The sequence below is a fragment of the Aspergillus foveolatus genome (genome assembly GCF_047715535.1).
Source record: "Aspergillus foveolatus strain CBS 279.81 unplaced genomic scaffold BDW70scaffold_1, whole genome shotgun sequence".
Lineage (NCBI taxonomy): Eukaryota > Fungi > Ascomycota > Eurotiomycetes > Eurotiales > Aspergillaceae > Aspergillus > Aspergillus foveolatus.
The window spans coordinates 1330098-1343916 of record NW_027396065.1 but is presented as its reverse complement, the minus strand read 5'-3'; the positions used below and the strand labels follow the sequence as shown (position 1 = coordinate 1343916).

Below are 13819 nucleotides of genomic sequence, written 5' to 3'. Positions count from 1 at the left end.
TAGCTAAGGTTCCCACGTTGGCTACCTTATTTCCCACACCTGCGCTCCCCGACTGCGCGGCTTTGGAAATTCGGCGTCATGCCGCAACTCTTAATTTCCTTGCTCCCCACTGATCGGAGTGAACTCACAGATGTGTACTGCGCATCTGAGTTTCCTGCTTTTGGATACTGCGGCGATACCTTATGCCTCAGTGACCACTACTGCTTTGACTCTTGTAGCCTGGTATCGGCCGTGCCTAAGGGGATAGTAACTAGAAAGAGGAGCTTACAAAGCAGATTGAGCGACTCATGCCAAATCCAAACCTGTACGTTGGGACGAAGGGTCTGAACTACAATTGAGTTACTGACGATCTTCTCGGAATCCTTCCCTCGGCTTGCGATTCGATCAGATGGGAGCGAACCGTCAATTTGCACTGTGAAGATGGTGGACCGTGGACCTTTGACCGTGGACAAGATTATTTCTCAAACTGGAGACGACCCGCAATCTAACACGCTGGAGCCCGAAGGGGTTGATCCCCGAACCTTAGCCCCAATAATAATCACTCTAAGCCGCTGGCGGCTGAAGGTTGCCGTTTTATTTGGGCTCCGATTATGGGCCGAGCCATGACCACTGTGTCTTGTCGTCACCCTCTGGATCACTCGCTAAAAAGCGCCTTTTTGAGCGGTTTTGGCATGATCGCCCACGGTTTTCGGATTATTACCTATGGCAGATCCCAATGTAATTGACATTTAGGGGTCCGCTCGGCTCATCCAACCGTCCAACTAGCACATTTTGAAGGCCGCTGCCTCGTTCTTGTGGCGGTGCCCCTGTCAATCAAACTACTCTGTTAGAGTTCTCAGTATTCTCCATACTTGCAATCAAACCAAAGTTCCCAGTTTCTCAACTGACGTGTTTGGCAGTTTGCCTGGCATTCTTCCGGTCCGGCCAGTTAGCCTCCACAAGAGCACAGACAATAACGCGGTGAACTATACGACTGTTGGCTCAACCTCAACCACCGTGGCCTCAGTGCATTAGCTATGCGCTCTTGGCGCTGGGTTCATGAGCAGACTTTTTTTACTTTTTGACTTTTCAATTCCTTATTCTTATATTCACCAGGCAACTGCCGCGAACATTTTCATGTTTGGGCCATCCCCTTGAAACTACACTCCACATGTGCGCAGCGATGCCACACTGTTTTATGAGCTCATCCTGCACCATATCAGGCCTAGAGGCCCTCGGGGGCACTTTCCTAGGCACCTGAATCGACTCCTGTAATTTTTTTGGTGTAGTGGAATATATATCCCGGCCCAGTTGGCGACGGGTTGAGTTCCACTCATACCAAAATGATATTGCAACCTAACAGCTACTCCATGGCAGGGTCTCGGTGCACTACTGCTGGTGCGTAGCTCACGTGCACTCTTTTTTTTTTTACCTTTCCGGTTTCAAAGGCCACAAAGCCAAACTACTGCTGCTAAGCCGGGACAGAAGAAAGGGCTGGCGTCGCCTGCATCAACTAACCAAACCAGGGAAGCAACAAGGGCATAGCCAGGTGCACCGAGGGCTACCCTTTCAAGTCACTGCATGACCATTGATGGTCGAAACAGCGGTTCATCCTCAGAATAACTTATAATAATAGACTTGTTCTGACTGGCCGTTGAGAGTCAAATTAAGCTACTAGTTCGGATATTTCGTGTTCCCCGCACAGTTAAGCGTGAGATCGTGGTCACATAACATCGCAGCAGGTGACTTTTTATTACTGCGCGGCCATACACAAGCCAGAAGCTTGCGTTGACTTTTTGCTTTTTGGCTTTTTGGCTTCCTTGAATCATGGTGTGCAGCTGTTCTACGTTGTGACCATAGTCCCAAGGTGGATTCTCTGCGGTGATCGTGAACAGTTACTTTCAATCATGCCATAGTCCATTGAACAGCATAGTCACCCTGGCATGCAACATGACAATTATGCACCTCGCGGAGTACTCCGTACCCTGCACATAAACGGCGCACGAAGCCTGACTATTGAATTGGTAATCCTGCCGGTTCGAGACCACCCTCAAAGGATTCACACAAGCGATCCGTAATCAAACGCCAAGCGTTGGCTGGTGATAAGTCGACAGCATGCCCGGATAAGCTGCCGCGCTGGGCTTGACCTGAATCCTTTCGGCTTCAAAGGGGAGGGGTCCGTTGTCTTATTGGACAGCTTGCGCTCATAATCCGCAACTCCACATTATCCGAGTCGAGTTTGACGGTATGAGACGGGCGAGGGATCACATTCGAATGTTGCATTCGTGTGGCCGTCGACCTTCGTACGCGGCTCGTACGCGGCATGCGGAGGGGACTATCCGACGATACTGGTGATTATAACACAGCTTGTCGTTAGTCATCCACTACTACGTAGAGCGGGTATCGTGCCGGGCTGAACCGCCGGGTCTATATTTTTGTGCTCACCACATCCACCGTCTGACCCTTTCAGCTTCGGCGCATACCTGCCGAGAGTGATGAGTCTCCACGCGGATTCCCAGCGGTGTCAACAGCTGATGAGCCGGTCCGGCGCCGGCCGTCGTCACGCCGTCAGCTGCGTCACAGCGTTTCTAAACAAATGAGTAGTATAGTCCGCATCGTCATCACTCGAGTCAGGATACTGTTTACCGAGCCGCAGCCCAGAGGCCGGGTCAAGCCACACTGCGAGCCCTTGTGCACTTTGCAGCGCTAGAGGCAAATATGCGATTAACCAACAGAGCTGAGACCACGGAGTATCCCGGCAGAAACGGAAATGCTATTATTATCATGTTTATTATTATTGCCCTACACAGGAACATGGGAGAGATCCAGCCAACCCCACTGCAATCAAACAGATCCTCGATGGTGCCTCGGTTTCTGTTCCGATTCTCAACTCCTGACTCGTGTGAATCCGCATCCTGCACTCATTATTATTGCCTTTGGTCGCGGCTCGACGCCTCTTCCCGTCATCTTCTCACTGTTTACCTCCGTTTTAAGGACTCTTCAGTGGTCAATAAAGCCAGGTATCTCCATCATCCTGTTTACACTGCCTGGTTTCTTCTGTGTGCTTCAAACACCAATGCGCGCATCCGAACAACTCCCGAGGCTTGCGGTCCCATTCTGTGTTGCTGACTGCCTATGACTCTGTCCAACCGGAGTTCATGCCTTGCAGCGCTAGAGCGGGAGGGCCCATCTTCGGAAGTTCGGGTTCTTGGTCGTCGAAGGTTTAGGCCGGTGTGGGTGCAGTGGAGTGGCACGGGCACCTCGCAGTCCTTGACTTTACGGGCTATCGATCACGGGCACGGATTCTCGGTTAATCCGTTGGAGCTTTAATGCAATCTTTGTACCAGTGCTCGGATCACCGTGTACTTAATCACTCCCACTACAACAAAAACAAATTTGTATTAGCAGGTTTGGCGTCACAGCAGTGAGGTCTCCGTTGAGTGTAGATTATAATAAAAGGTCACCTATCGTAATAGCAAACGCCCAGCTTTAACGACCAGCTCTTTCCGCCTGTCGTCAAGTTTGCCGATTCGAGCTGATCAAGACTGGGTTGATCATCTTTGGAAGTGTCAGACAACCCTTGGTAGTGGTGGCTGGTCACCGTTTTTTGGGAGTCCGGCCAAATGTGCCGGGAATTACATCGGCAATCCTCCGCGCTGCGACCACCAACGGCGCAACAAGCGACAAAAAAATATCGTATCTGGCTAGCCGCTCAACGATAAAGTATACCTGGAACATACGGAGTAATCCGACGGTATATCCAGCCATGTCGATATAGTCGACATCCACCTAGCCGATTTAAGAACGAATAAAGAGCAGATCGAACGACACCACCTATTTCTCAACTCGGTACGTAGGGTAGCCCTATCCGGCCGGCTACCTATCCCGGGCTTCCCACTTTGCCATGACTTTATCCACAATACTTGTCAACCCCTCCATCTCCTCCTCAGGTAGCAGACCGAGAGCGACAGGGTCGATGCTGCACCCGAGGTAGACAGGAACGCCCATGCGCCGGGCCAAAATCTTAGCTACGCGCGTAGCATATTCCTCTGTTGAGGCGGTGGTGTACAATATTGTAGAGATGACGGAGCGAGGAGATGTGCGCTACAATAGATATGCATATCAGCTGACTGTCAAAATATATAGTTGTGCCTTGACGAACGAGCGATATATTGACCAGAGACAGAACAACTAAGCACTTACGTCTGGCATTGCATAGATGAAACTGCCCATAGGTTTTGTGCTCCCTGTTGAGTCACCGGCCATTGAAGTTGCCAGGAAAACCATGACGCAGGTATCCAGCAATGTAAGGTGGATATGCGCTGTTGTGTGTAGCGCTTTGGGAAGGGGGAATGATAGCTCCGTTGAGGCTCGAGCTGGAGCTGGAGCTTGAACATCGACCATATTATCTGATTTCACCGCGCGGTGGTTTTATTGGCAAATTGAGGCTGTATCGTGAGGCTGCAATCGCTGGAAACGAGAATGCTGGATGTCTATGGGTATGAGTGTTGAGCATAAGGCAAACTGAAGTTCGAGATGTCGCGGTGTTTCCCCGCCGAAAGTCGAACCAGATTCGACTCACTCGAGCGGGCCCCGCACGCACTTTTGCTTCAAGAGCCAACACAGCACCACTGCCATCTATTACAATTCCTGCGCATCGCGACTTATCAGCAAGCTCACTGGACGCCACGCTTCTTATATATCGTCTGATTTTCTGTCAATCCACAATATACCTCTTAGTTATCTCGTTTCGTGCAATTGATGCCTCTTTGGTTTCTCTTTCGTCTGCATGTCTTCGTCCCTCGATATGGCCTCGACATACCCTGACCAGTCAGAGGAAACTCGGAGCTGGGCTGGGGATTTTGACCCATTGGGCGAAGAAAGTGAACGGAAGGTTCTCTTCTCAGCTTTCGATTCATTCATGTAGGTAGATAGAGTCCGGAAATCAAGGTATTTGGATACCTGTCACTTCTGTTTCTTCGGATACGAGACCGAAAGTCGGTCATTACTCTTGCCTTTTTTTCAATTGAATACAGAGTAAAGCAAGTAGCTAACAAGTCACTGGCAGGCAATATCGAAGAAGCGCACACTTGAACACGACACATCGGCGGCGCCAGGCGTTCTACGCGCTCCCAACGAAACACTGGCAGATGCTTGCAGAACCTCCTTTCGCACTCCTGGATAACTTCAACAAAGTTGACGATGCAATTGACGCGAACGCCGATATCGCAGATGCTATTATGGGGACGGGCCTTAAATCATTTGGTCTTCCCGAGCAACCCGACCCATTAGATCCGTCGCAGAATTGGCGTGGAGTTGCGAATTCTGCTGATATCAACAAGGCTCACTCTACGATTAGACAGTTTTATCGAGACTGGAGTGCAGAGGGCCAAGCTGAGCGGGAGGCATGCTATAGTCCGGTCTTAAGGGATTTGGACCGCGAATTCCCCGACAAGCTGGAACGGGAGGAGTTTGTTAAGGTTCTTGTTCCCGGAGCTGGACTGGGGAGATTGGTGTTTGAGATCTGCCGGGCCGGTTTTGCCGCTGAAGGTAATGAGATCTCCTACCATCAGTTACTGGCAAGCAGTTGGGTCTTGAATCACACCGAAGGCGCTCAGCGCCATGCGCTGTACCCGTTCGCGCTACATTTCTCAAATATACTGTCTAGAGAGCAGCAACTACGCAAAGTCATGATTCCCGATGTACATCCTGCGACTGCGATGCTGGAGGCGCAGGCTAGCGATACACCGTTTGGGACGATGAGCATGTCCGCTGCTGATTTTGTGGTCCTGTACAGCAGTCCGTCTCAGACGGATGCCTTTGACGCCGTTGCAACTGTTTTTTTTATCGACACCGCTCCTAACCTTATTCGGTACATTGAGGCGATCAGAAACTGCCTGAAGTCAAACGGGATTTGGATCAACGTCGGACCACTGCTCTGGCACTTCGAAGACGGCCACCAGCGCACCCGCAGCGGAGGCGGCAGCTCCAGCAGCGACGGCGGTGATAAACAGGGGATTGGAGAGCCAGGGAACGTCGAATTGACCGAGGAAGAAGTTTTCCTTCTCATCCAACGCATGGGGTTTAAGATCGAGAAAATCGAATCCGTGGAGGAGCGGGTAGAATGCGGCTACATCCAGGACCCCGACAGCATGCTCCGCTATTTATACCGGCCATCACATTGGATTGCACGGAAGGTGAAGAATTGAGATTGACATAACCAGAACAAACAATGATCCCCAGTCCAGAGTCAGCAATCAAACAAAAATAGAAACGAGCGAGTCTGCCTTGCTGTGTGGTAAGAAAAGTTCTGTAACCGTATGTATGATTCACTGTACCCGCGAGATCGGCGTTACAGCCTTCAGCCTCAGTCTAACAAAGGAACCCACAATTCACGGGAATGCTCTGGTCGGCGCAGGGCTTAGCGGGCGCGGCTGGGTTGGGCGATTTCTTTGGCCGCAGTGCATGGTTCCATGGGATTTTTGGCCAGGAACGACGAGAATAGAAACAGGAGCAGCCATCACTTGGTGGCTGGGGACAATGTAGTTGGAGATCATTGCATCACGGATTCTTGCAGTCCATACAGATAGATAGGAATCACCAGAGATTCTCCCTGCGCTTTATTTTTTTCGTTGTTTTCTGTTCATCATCCGAGCGCGAGCGGGACTTTGATCCCTTAAAAGTCTCAGTGAATTGGTGACTGTAGAACATCTAGCCGCTATTCAGCTCTCTCAAGTCTCGAACTCTTGGTTGGGCTGGTGCCATGGGGCGCTGCCCTGTCTAACGGTGCTATGTGTATTGTACGGTACCTTTCATTACGCCTGAATCTCAATGAGCCTGGCCTGCAGTGACTAGTTATCATTCCCGTTGCCTTCTAAATACCTCCCCGTCGTAACTTTCATTTACAGAGTATAAAGCATTCAAAAGCAGAAAGGCCGCTACCTGTTCATGCTTGTGTTGTTGTTGTTGTTGTCGTCATCGTCGTCGTTGTTGTTCTTGTCGCTGTTGGTGGTGGGATTGTCCATTGCTCTGTTGCCATGAGCAAGGACCCCGAATGCCATTTTGTTCCCTCGTATCTGGCAGCATCATTGAGCTCCCTCGTCTCTCATCTTCTTTCATTTCAATCAGGAAAAGCGCCCGCATCTTTTCCATTATTATACGAGTTAGGTTGGCATTAATAAGCAGCTTTCTCTTCCTGCACGCTGTTCCAGTTAGTCGCCAGTCGCCCAGTCCTCCAAATCCCGTCAGCCTCAAAGCAGAATCCCAGCACAAGGTACATTCTTCTGGGTCCCTTCGCTCTCCTCCCCCGGCCCTCTTCTCTCTCGTCTCTCCGTTCGGTAGTTTCAGTTCCGTGGTTCTTCCTCTTCTCTCTCAGGCTTAATCGATCTAGATTGAGCTGACCGACTACCGTCTTGCTCTAAGTGTTGCATGTCAATAATAATCTGACAATACACCAATTCACTGCGACTGTGCTCAGGCACTGCCTCCTTCCATACGAGTTCCACACGCACTAGCCCTGTCGCTCTTTTCAGCTTTATTCCGCTCATCACCTTCCCCTCCCTCTTCTTCTTCCTTCTCTTCGCTCTCCTCTCCCCGTCTCCCTGTTCGATCCTTTCGGCTCTGGCCATTCACATGGACCTGATGAGCTCACGATTCAAGTCGTTCAGCTGGAAGCGAAACAAGCAACAACAGAGTAGCGTCACCTCATTATCTCCAGTTCAGTCCATCAATACTCCCTCGACTCGAACTCTTGTCTCGCCGCCACCGCAGCCTGCCCCCCCAGCATCTGTTCCCGCTCCCGCCCTGTCGACAACCTCCGCCAGTTCTCCCCCTTCCGGTCACACCTCGTCCTCCACAAGCAGTCTCCCAATGAATAACCCGAATCAACTGGGACAGCCGCCCAGCTACACCTATAATAATGTCGCTGGTCGGCCGACCAGCCCTATGCCTCCCGGCAGCCAGCAGCAGATACCGCATCCACTTAACACCAACATGCCTTATCCAGGACAACAAACCTTGGGCGCTCCGCCAGTCTACGGTATGCAGCAGCCGGTAATGGGGCGAGGGCTACCCTCGTCGCAAGTCCCTTACGGGGTTCGGAACCCCGCCCACGAAGTCGAGGGTGCGGGGCGAAGTAAGGCTTCGCTAATTGTTGGAATTGATTTTGGCACAACATTCTCCGGTGTCGCATTTGCTTTCGCGACGAACAATGAGGCGCGAGAGGATATCATTACCGAATGGCCCGGAGCTGGCACTCACACCAAACAAAAGGTGGGTCTCTTCTTCCTTCCCCCACCACAGTTGTGGCGAGGGCACCCCGGAGACGATAATCTGGAACTATCATGTCGAACCATGAAACTAATCTTCTGGATTTTTAAACTAGATCCCAACTGTCTTGTACTATGACCAATACCAAGAAGTAGTGGGTTGGGGACCAGACATTGCCAATGCGCTGGCTCCCACCGGCTATCCAAAGCAAGGGGTGCAGAAAGTTGAATGGTTCAAGCTCCAGCTGATGCTTTCCGGTAACACATACATCGACCCTATCAACTTGCCGCCTCTTCCGCCAGGAAAGTCGGAGATTGATGTGGCGGCCGACTATCTCTTTAAGTTACGACAGGCGATGCGCTCCCAGTTACAGAAAACACTCGGTGAGGTATTTACGAGAGAAGAGCGTAACATCAAATACTATCTCACAGTGCCCGCAATCTGGAACGATGCAGGCAAGGCAGCGACTCGTGCAGCGGCTCTGCAAGCTGGATTCTTGCGAGACGAAAACGACAATCGCCTGACATTGATCTCAGAACCGGAAGCTGCTGCGCTCTTCTGCGCCAAAACTGGCTTACTAAATCTCAAAGTTGGCGATGCTATTTTGATCGTCGACTGCGGTGGCGGTACGGTAGATTTGATTGCGTACGAGGTTGAAGAAGAGCAGCCATTCAGCGTTGCTGAATGTACTGCTGGTTCCGGTGATTCATGTGGTTCTACGGCCCTGAACCGAAACTTCAGTAATATCCTCCGCGCCAAGATTCGAAAGATGAAGCTGCCCGACGGGTCTCGAACAGCTGGGAAAGTGTATGCCAAATGTATTATGGATTTCGAGAACCGAATCAAGGCCGACTTCCGAAACAACGGTCAAAAATGGGCGGTGGACGTCGGCATTGAAGCGGACTTCCCTGATGCTGGAATCGAGGAAGGATACATGACATTCACCAATGAGGAGATTCTTCAGTGTTTCGAGCCCGTCGTCAACCGTATCCTCGAGTTGGTGCGTAACCAAATTATCGCCATCCAAGCGCAAAACCGAAATTTGCAGGTATGTGTTCGATCTCGAGATTAATATCCTGGAGTCTAACCGAGTTGCAGAACGTGCTCGTAGTAGGTGGATTCGGTGCGTCCGAGTACCTCTTCCAGCAAATCAAGCTTCACGTACCGCCACAGTATCAGTCTAAGGTCGTCCGACCTATGGACTCTGTCGCTGCAATCGTCAAAGGCGCCGTGACAGCGGGTATCACAGAACGAGTGGTCACTCACCGTGTTGCACGTCGACATTATCTTATGGCCACTCTCCAGCCCTTCAAGGAAGGATACCACCCCGAGCAGTACCGAGTTCCCAGTCTTGACGGCCGTGACCGTTGCAAGTACACCCGGCAAATATTCGTGCAGAAGGGCGAGAGGGTTAAAATTGGGGAGCCGGTCAAGGTCAGTTTTTTCCGCCAGGTTGCCCCCGGAGCAACCCTCATGTATGAGGATATCTTGTACGCCTGTGACGAGGACGTTTGTCCCGAGTACACCAAGGATCCACGTAAGTACCAGCTCCACTCCCAGTTCGCTAGGTAGAAAGTTGCACTAACGGGCCACCGCTGCAGGTATCAAGGAGGTCGTGACTCTGACATCAGATCTGTCGCGCAAGAATCTGGAGACCGACTTTGAGCGCATGGATACCCCCCAGGGCACTTTCTACCGTGTATATTTTGACATCTATCTCACACTCGACGGGAGTGAGTTCAGTGCCGAGCTGGTCTGCCAGGGCGAGGTCATGGGACGATGCCGTGCAAAGTTCAGATAAGCCAACTTTGCCCAAGAAACAAATCAAGTTTCAGGATCAGCGAACGAAAACAAAGGAGATATTTCCACATGGGCCCCATTTTCATCTCTTCCTTCATTTCGTTCTCATATGGGCGAAAAAAGAAAGATGCGGTGAAGACCGCAAAAGATGGCATCCAGCTGTCCCAGTTATAACTCAAGACTAAATCCACCATACAGTGCACGAGTTTGTTTCTCCGGTCAGCCATACCGCACTGACGGCGTTTAAGTTTTGCTATATTTAAGACCTTTAACATCTGTGGATACCAGCGGTACCATTCTTGAGCACCATTCTTATCTGTTCTTCCTCCCACCATCCCCCTTTTCACCAATCTCCCTTTGGTTTGTTTATCTCGAATTCCATGTCAAGTTCCGTCAGCAAAGCCAAGCCAAGCTTCTAGCTCTCTCCTGCTTGTCTTACCTTCCCATTAGTGGCGGGGGTCAAGATGGTCTTCAAATTTCATATTTTCCTATCTAGCTTTCCCTCCGTCTATCATCCATCCCCTGGCTGGCGGATTGATTGACCAAATTTTTTTTTTCTCTTCTTTTTTCTTTCTTTTCTTTTCTTTTCTTTTTTTTTTCCCTTGCCTTTTCATTTTTGGATACCTTTGCCTACCTAGTTAGGTAACCGTCATACTGTTATACCTCTTACATAGCTATGATCACTGTCTTATGATATCATTCACTTTCCTATATGTTTGTTTGCTTCATCCGGTCTCTTAGGGAGTCCTTTGTTCAACGCATTGATAGATACAAAGGCAGATAGGTTGACGAATCTACTGAAAGTACAGTATACCAATGCGGAATGATCACTTATTTGTATAGAAAAATCCGTGAGGTCCGCTCAACGTACGGAGCTAGGTGAGCCCATCTGTCGGCTGCTGTCAAGATCAAAGTCGATCGATGGGAATCTGGTCGTGTAAATGGATCAGTAGACGTGTCCACGGACGGACAAATGTGTAGAATGAACAGTTTGACATATGGATGTTGCAGCTACGTACGCCGCAGCAAGCCAAATAGAATAGTAATTTAAGCGTAACTTAGCCTTGTTGTTGGAAGGCAACCGAGACAGAGCACCTGCACTCCGTGTTAAACCTCTAGAGTACTGAGTATTTCGTAAATTGCAAACTCCTACCGTTTCCACAAACACGGTTGGCGGTACTCGCCTATTTCCATCCCGACGATCAAAGGCAACGGATGCATCGCGGGAGAAAGTAAGAAAAAGAAAAGACAGCCTTCTGCAGCCCTGATGAAAGCTTCTGAGTGGCTAAACTACGGGATATAATCTTGACCCAGAGCCTTGTTTTAGACTGCCATTTTGCTTTTGTTGCCCCTTTGGTGCGGTCGAATTGGTTTATAACGTGAGTTGCCTTTTCATTTTATTTTTTTTCTCACAGAGCTGTGGCACTACTATAGCCAGGGACTACTAGCCTATGCCTGTAACGATGTAGCATCGCCCTCATCTGCTCGGGAAGGAGTAAGGCCGATGGGGTATAGTAAGTACAGGCACTTCAGATTCTGTACTCTGCTCCATATTCAGTCTTCCGCCGCCTTCGAGCTCTGATGTATTATCTCACCATATACACGTGCGTCAAAAACCTGGTCGGTGACTCTGGTCGGTGACTCTGGTCGGTGACTCCGGTCGGCTCACACTAACCTCATAGACAAGGCAGGCGGAAGGAGAGTAAAGCAGTCTGACACATTCCACATGGCCTCAACCTGCAGATATCCAGGCATCCACTTTCGAGGAAGAACCCCCTGTCGATTCAAGGGCACAGCCACAGCCTCCCGTCGATTGTCTCGTGTCGTGCAAGAGTCCCATAGGCTCGAGGCGAAAATGCGGAGAAGAATCCTTGCAATTGCATCACCTCGCATCAACTCAAGGAGGCGCGTCCGTGCTGAGAGATCCTTGCTCAGCTCCCTCAGATCTAATTGGATTCCGAAGCCGGGCGAAGGACGACAGTCTGGTGCTTGCCCCTTCGTGAGTTATATCTCGTACCACCGCTTAAGCCAAACTAACCCAACTTGAGAAAGAGCCCGTGTGTCTGCCAGTGCTCTGGAGTAGTGCCGTTTGGCTGCAGAGCTGTAAATCCCCCTGCCCTACTCGATCACATCGAACCTAGAGGTGTGTTCCGTGCGCATTGAGGGGCTAAGTGAGTTAAATCGCGGGGTCATGTCGGCTCAGTTTGACCTGGACCCATGTACAGATACTCGATTGTTTCAATCACCGACGTGGTTGTTACCAATGGCCGTCCACCTTGGAGCAGGTGGTCGTGCCCGTGACCATTGGCTTGACAAATTTAGCTGTCCAAAAGCAACGTGACAGATGGCAAGTCCGGACAAATACTTCCTCGGAGGATTTGTGTCCCTTCGCGCCTGGAACGACGGTGAGGGAGGGAATCATGCAAGCAACGAATGAGAGATCGGCGAAAAGGGCCTGGCTAGTTCTAAGAAGTGCTTCAGAGAATAGTGGAAAGCGCTAAACAAGACAAAGCTCCCCGTTAAGATTCCGGGAAAAAGGAAAAGACGCTAATTCAGACTGATTCCATGGCACGGGAATCGGGAAACGCTCGAAAAGGAGCCCGACAGGAAGGAGAGTGTAGAAAGCCGATCAAAGACCGGCAAACAACGGACATGGAAAAAGCAAGCAAAAAAAGAAATATGCCACCGAAAAACTGGTAACCGTCTTGCTATCCTGACACCGCCAGATCGAAAGAATGATCATGAAAGAGATTGATTGTCATTCGGACATGCTTTGTACCCGCTTCTCCATAATATCGAGCGGCAAGCGCGCTTCCGGGATATGGGGCGGTTGCAGCGCAAAAACCCCAGCTGGACCAAGCGGCTTAGTAGGGGGCCGAGTACATGTAAACTGGCACAGCTGAATTCTGGGTCGATCATCGGATTCATTCTCCTTCACCAGACTTGTCGACCTTCCGTTTCTCTGAGTAAAAGTCAATTGTAAATCCTCGGCACAATATGTTTGTAGGGGCTCCATAGAACGTGCGAGACCAGGCCTATTACCTACTGCTCTGCGCGCTAATTCGTTGGATCCTTATAGCGTTGCATCTCTCTAGTTTGATACGGCATTAGGAGACAACATGGCTGTGCACAGCAACCGGTGAAAAAGCATCACTCGCCTGCAAGGACACCTCATAGTACGTCAGTCTTGACTCCAGACCGTCCCCACGAAATTAGTCCTTTGCGGATCACGATAGTGTCAGCAACGCCGAGACACTGTACTGGCCAGTAGTTGGGCCCGGAATAGTCAGGCATCCCCACAGGACGCTTGAAAATCGATGTCCTCCGTATGGAGCGATGTATGAAGGATGTCTTTCTTCAGTCTCTTGTTCTCCGTATGCGGTAAGGGGCGCGTACCTACCAGAGCACTTCTCGTGCCGTCTGACAACGGGTGTATTACTTTTGAGGCTGGTGACCGTCAAAGCCCCAGTTTGGGTTGGCCCACGCAACATCCCACGCTTCCTGGGGGAGCTCCTGTTGCACAAGGGTAAGATGATGTATGATCTTCAGCAAATCTCAATGTGAATATTGCTCAGGTGTCATGAAACGAACGCCTCCAAATTGCCCTGGTGCGCTATTTTCAATTCTCGTAATTCGGTGAGCAACCGTTATCCACCTTTTACTTCTTTCGTATTCATTCGACTTGATAATGTCGCTCTGTTGCCCCTTGTTTTAGACGTCATTATCGGAGAAAAGCAGAGTTAAGAGCTTGAATTCCACGGGAACGGAACCG

General features: G+C 50.4%; 4 protein-coding genes across 4 annotated transcripts; 2 read left to right on the top strand and 2 right to left on the bottom strand.

Annotated features, from left to right (window-relative positions):
* Positions 1-3855: 3855 nt before the first annotated feature.
* Positions 3856-4383, bottom strand: BDW70DRAFT_155253 (proteasome assembly chaperone 4 family protein; the record flags this gene model as incomplete). Its single annotated transcript, XM_073740010.1, has 2 exons — positions 3856-4083; positions 4183-4383. The coding sequence occupies 2 exons, from the start codon at positions 4381-4383 to the stop codon at positions 3856-3858; spliced, it is 429 nt and encodes a 142-aa protein (XP_073601398.1).
* A 403-nt stretch (positions 4384-4786) lies between these two features.
* On the top strand, positions 4787-6188 carry BDW70DRAFT_155252 (carnosine N-methyltransferase family protein; the record flags this gene model as incomplete). Its single annotated transcript, XM_073740009.1, has 2 exons — positions 4787-4902; positions 5048-6188. 2 exons carry the CDS (start codon positions 4787-4789, stop codon positions 6186-6188), a joined length of 1257 nt encoding a protein of 418 aa, XP_073601397.1.
* Positions 6189-6906: 718 nt separating this feature from the next.
* BDW70DRAFT_126286 (uncharacterized protein) lies at positions 6907-7129 on the bottom strand. The gene has a single exon (XM_073735064.1). The coding sequence runs from the start codon at positions 7120-7122 to the stop codon at positions 6955-6957; it is 168 nt and encodes a 55-aa protein (XP_073601396.1). The 5' UTR covers positions 7123-7129; the 3' UTR covers positions 6907-6954.
* Positions 7130-7500: 371 nt separating this feature from the next.
* BDW70DRAFT_126284 (Hsp70 family protein) lies at positions 7501-10646 on the top strand. The gene is made up of 4 exons (XM_073735063.1): positions 7501-8250; positions 8363-9295; positions 9346-9784; positions 9849-10646. The coding sequence occupies exons 1-4, from the start codon at positions 7612-7614 to the stop codon at positions 10046-10048; spliced, it is 2211 nt and encodes a 736-aa protein (XP_073601395.1). The 5' UTR covers positions 7501-7611; the 3' UTR covers positions 10049-10646.
* Positions 10647-13819: the final 3173 nt, after the last annotated feature.

What these genes read in the sequence shown, in the direction of transcription:
- BDW70DRAFT_126286 (XM_073735064.1), bottom strand. Translation starts at nt 7,122, where the DNA reads ATGCGGGCGCTTTTCCTGATTGAAATGAAAGAAGATGAGAGACGAGGG.
- BDW70DRAFT_126284 (XM_073735063.1), top strand. Translation starts at nt 7,612, where the DNA reads ATGGACCTGATGAGCTCACGATTCAAGTCGTTCAGCTGGAAGCGAAAC. An exon ending in CGCAAAACCGAAATTTGCAG is followed by an intron (nt 9,296 to 9,345) that starts GTATGTGTTCGA and finishes ACCGAGTTGCAG; the next exon opens with AACGTGCTCGTAGTAGGTGG. An exon ending in CGAGTACACCAAGGATCCAC is followed by an intron (nt 9,785 to 9,848) that starts GTAAGTACCAGC and finishes CCACCGCTGCAG; the next exon opens with GTATCAAGGAGGTCGTGACT.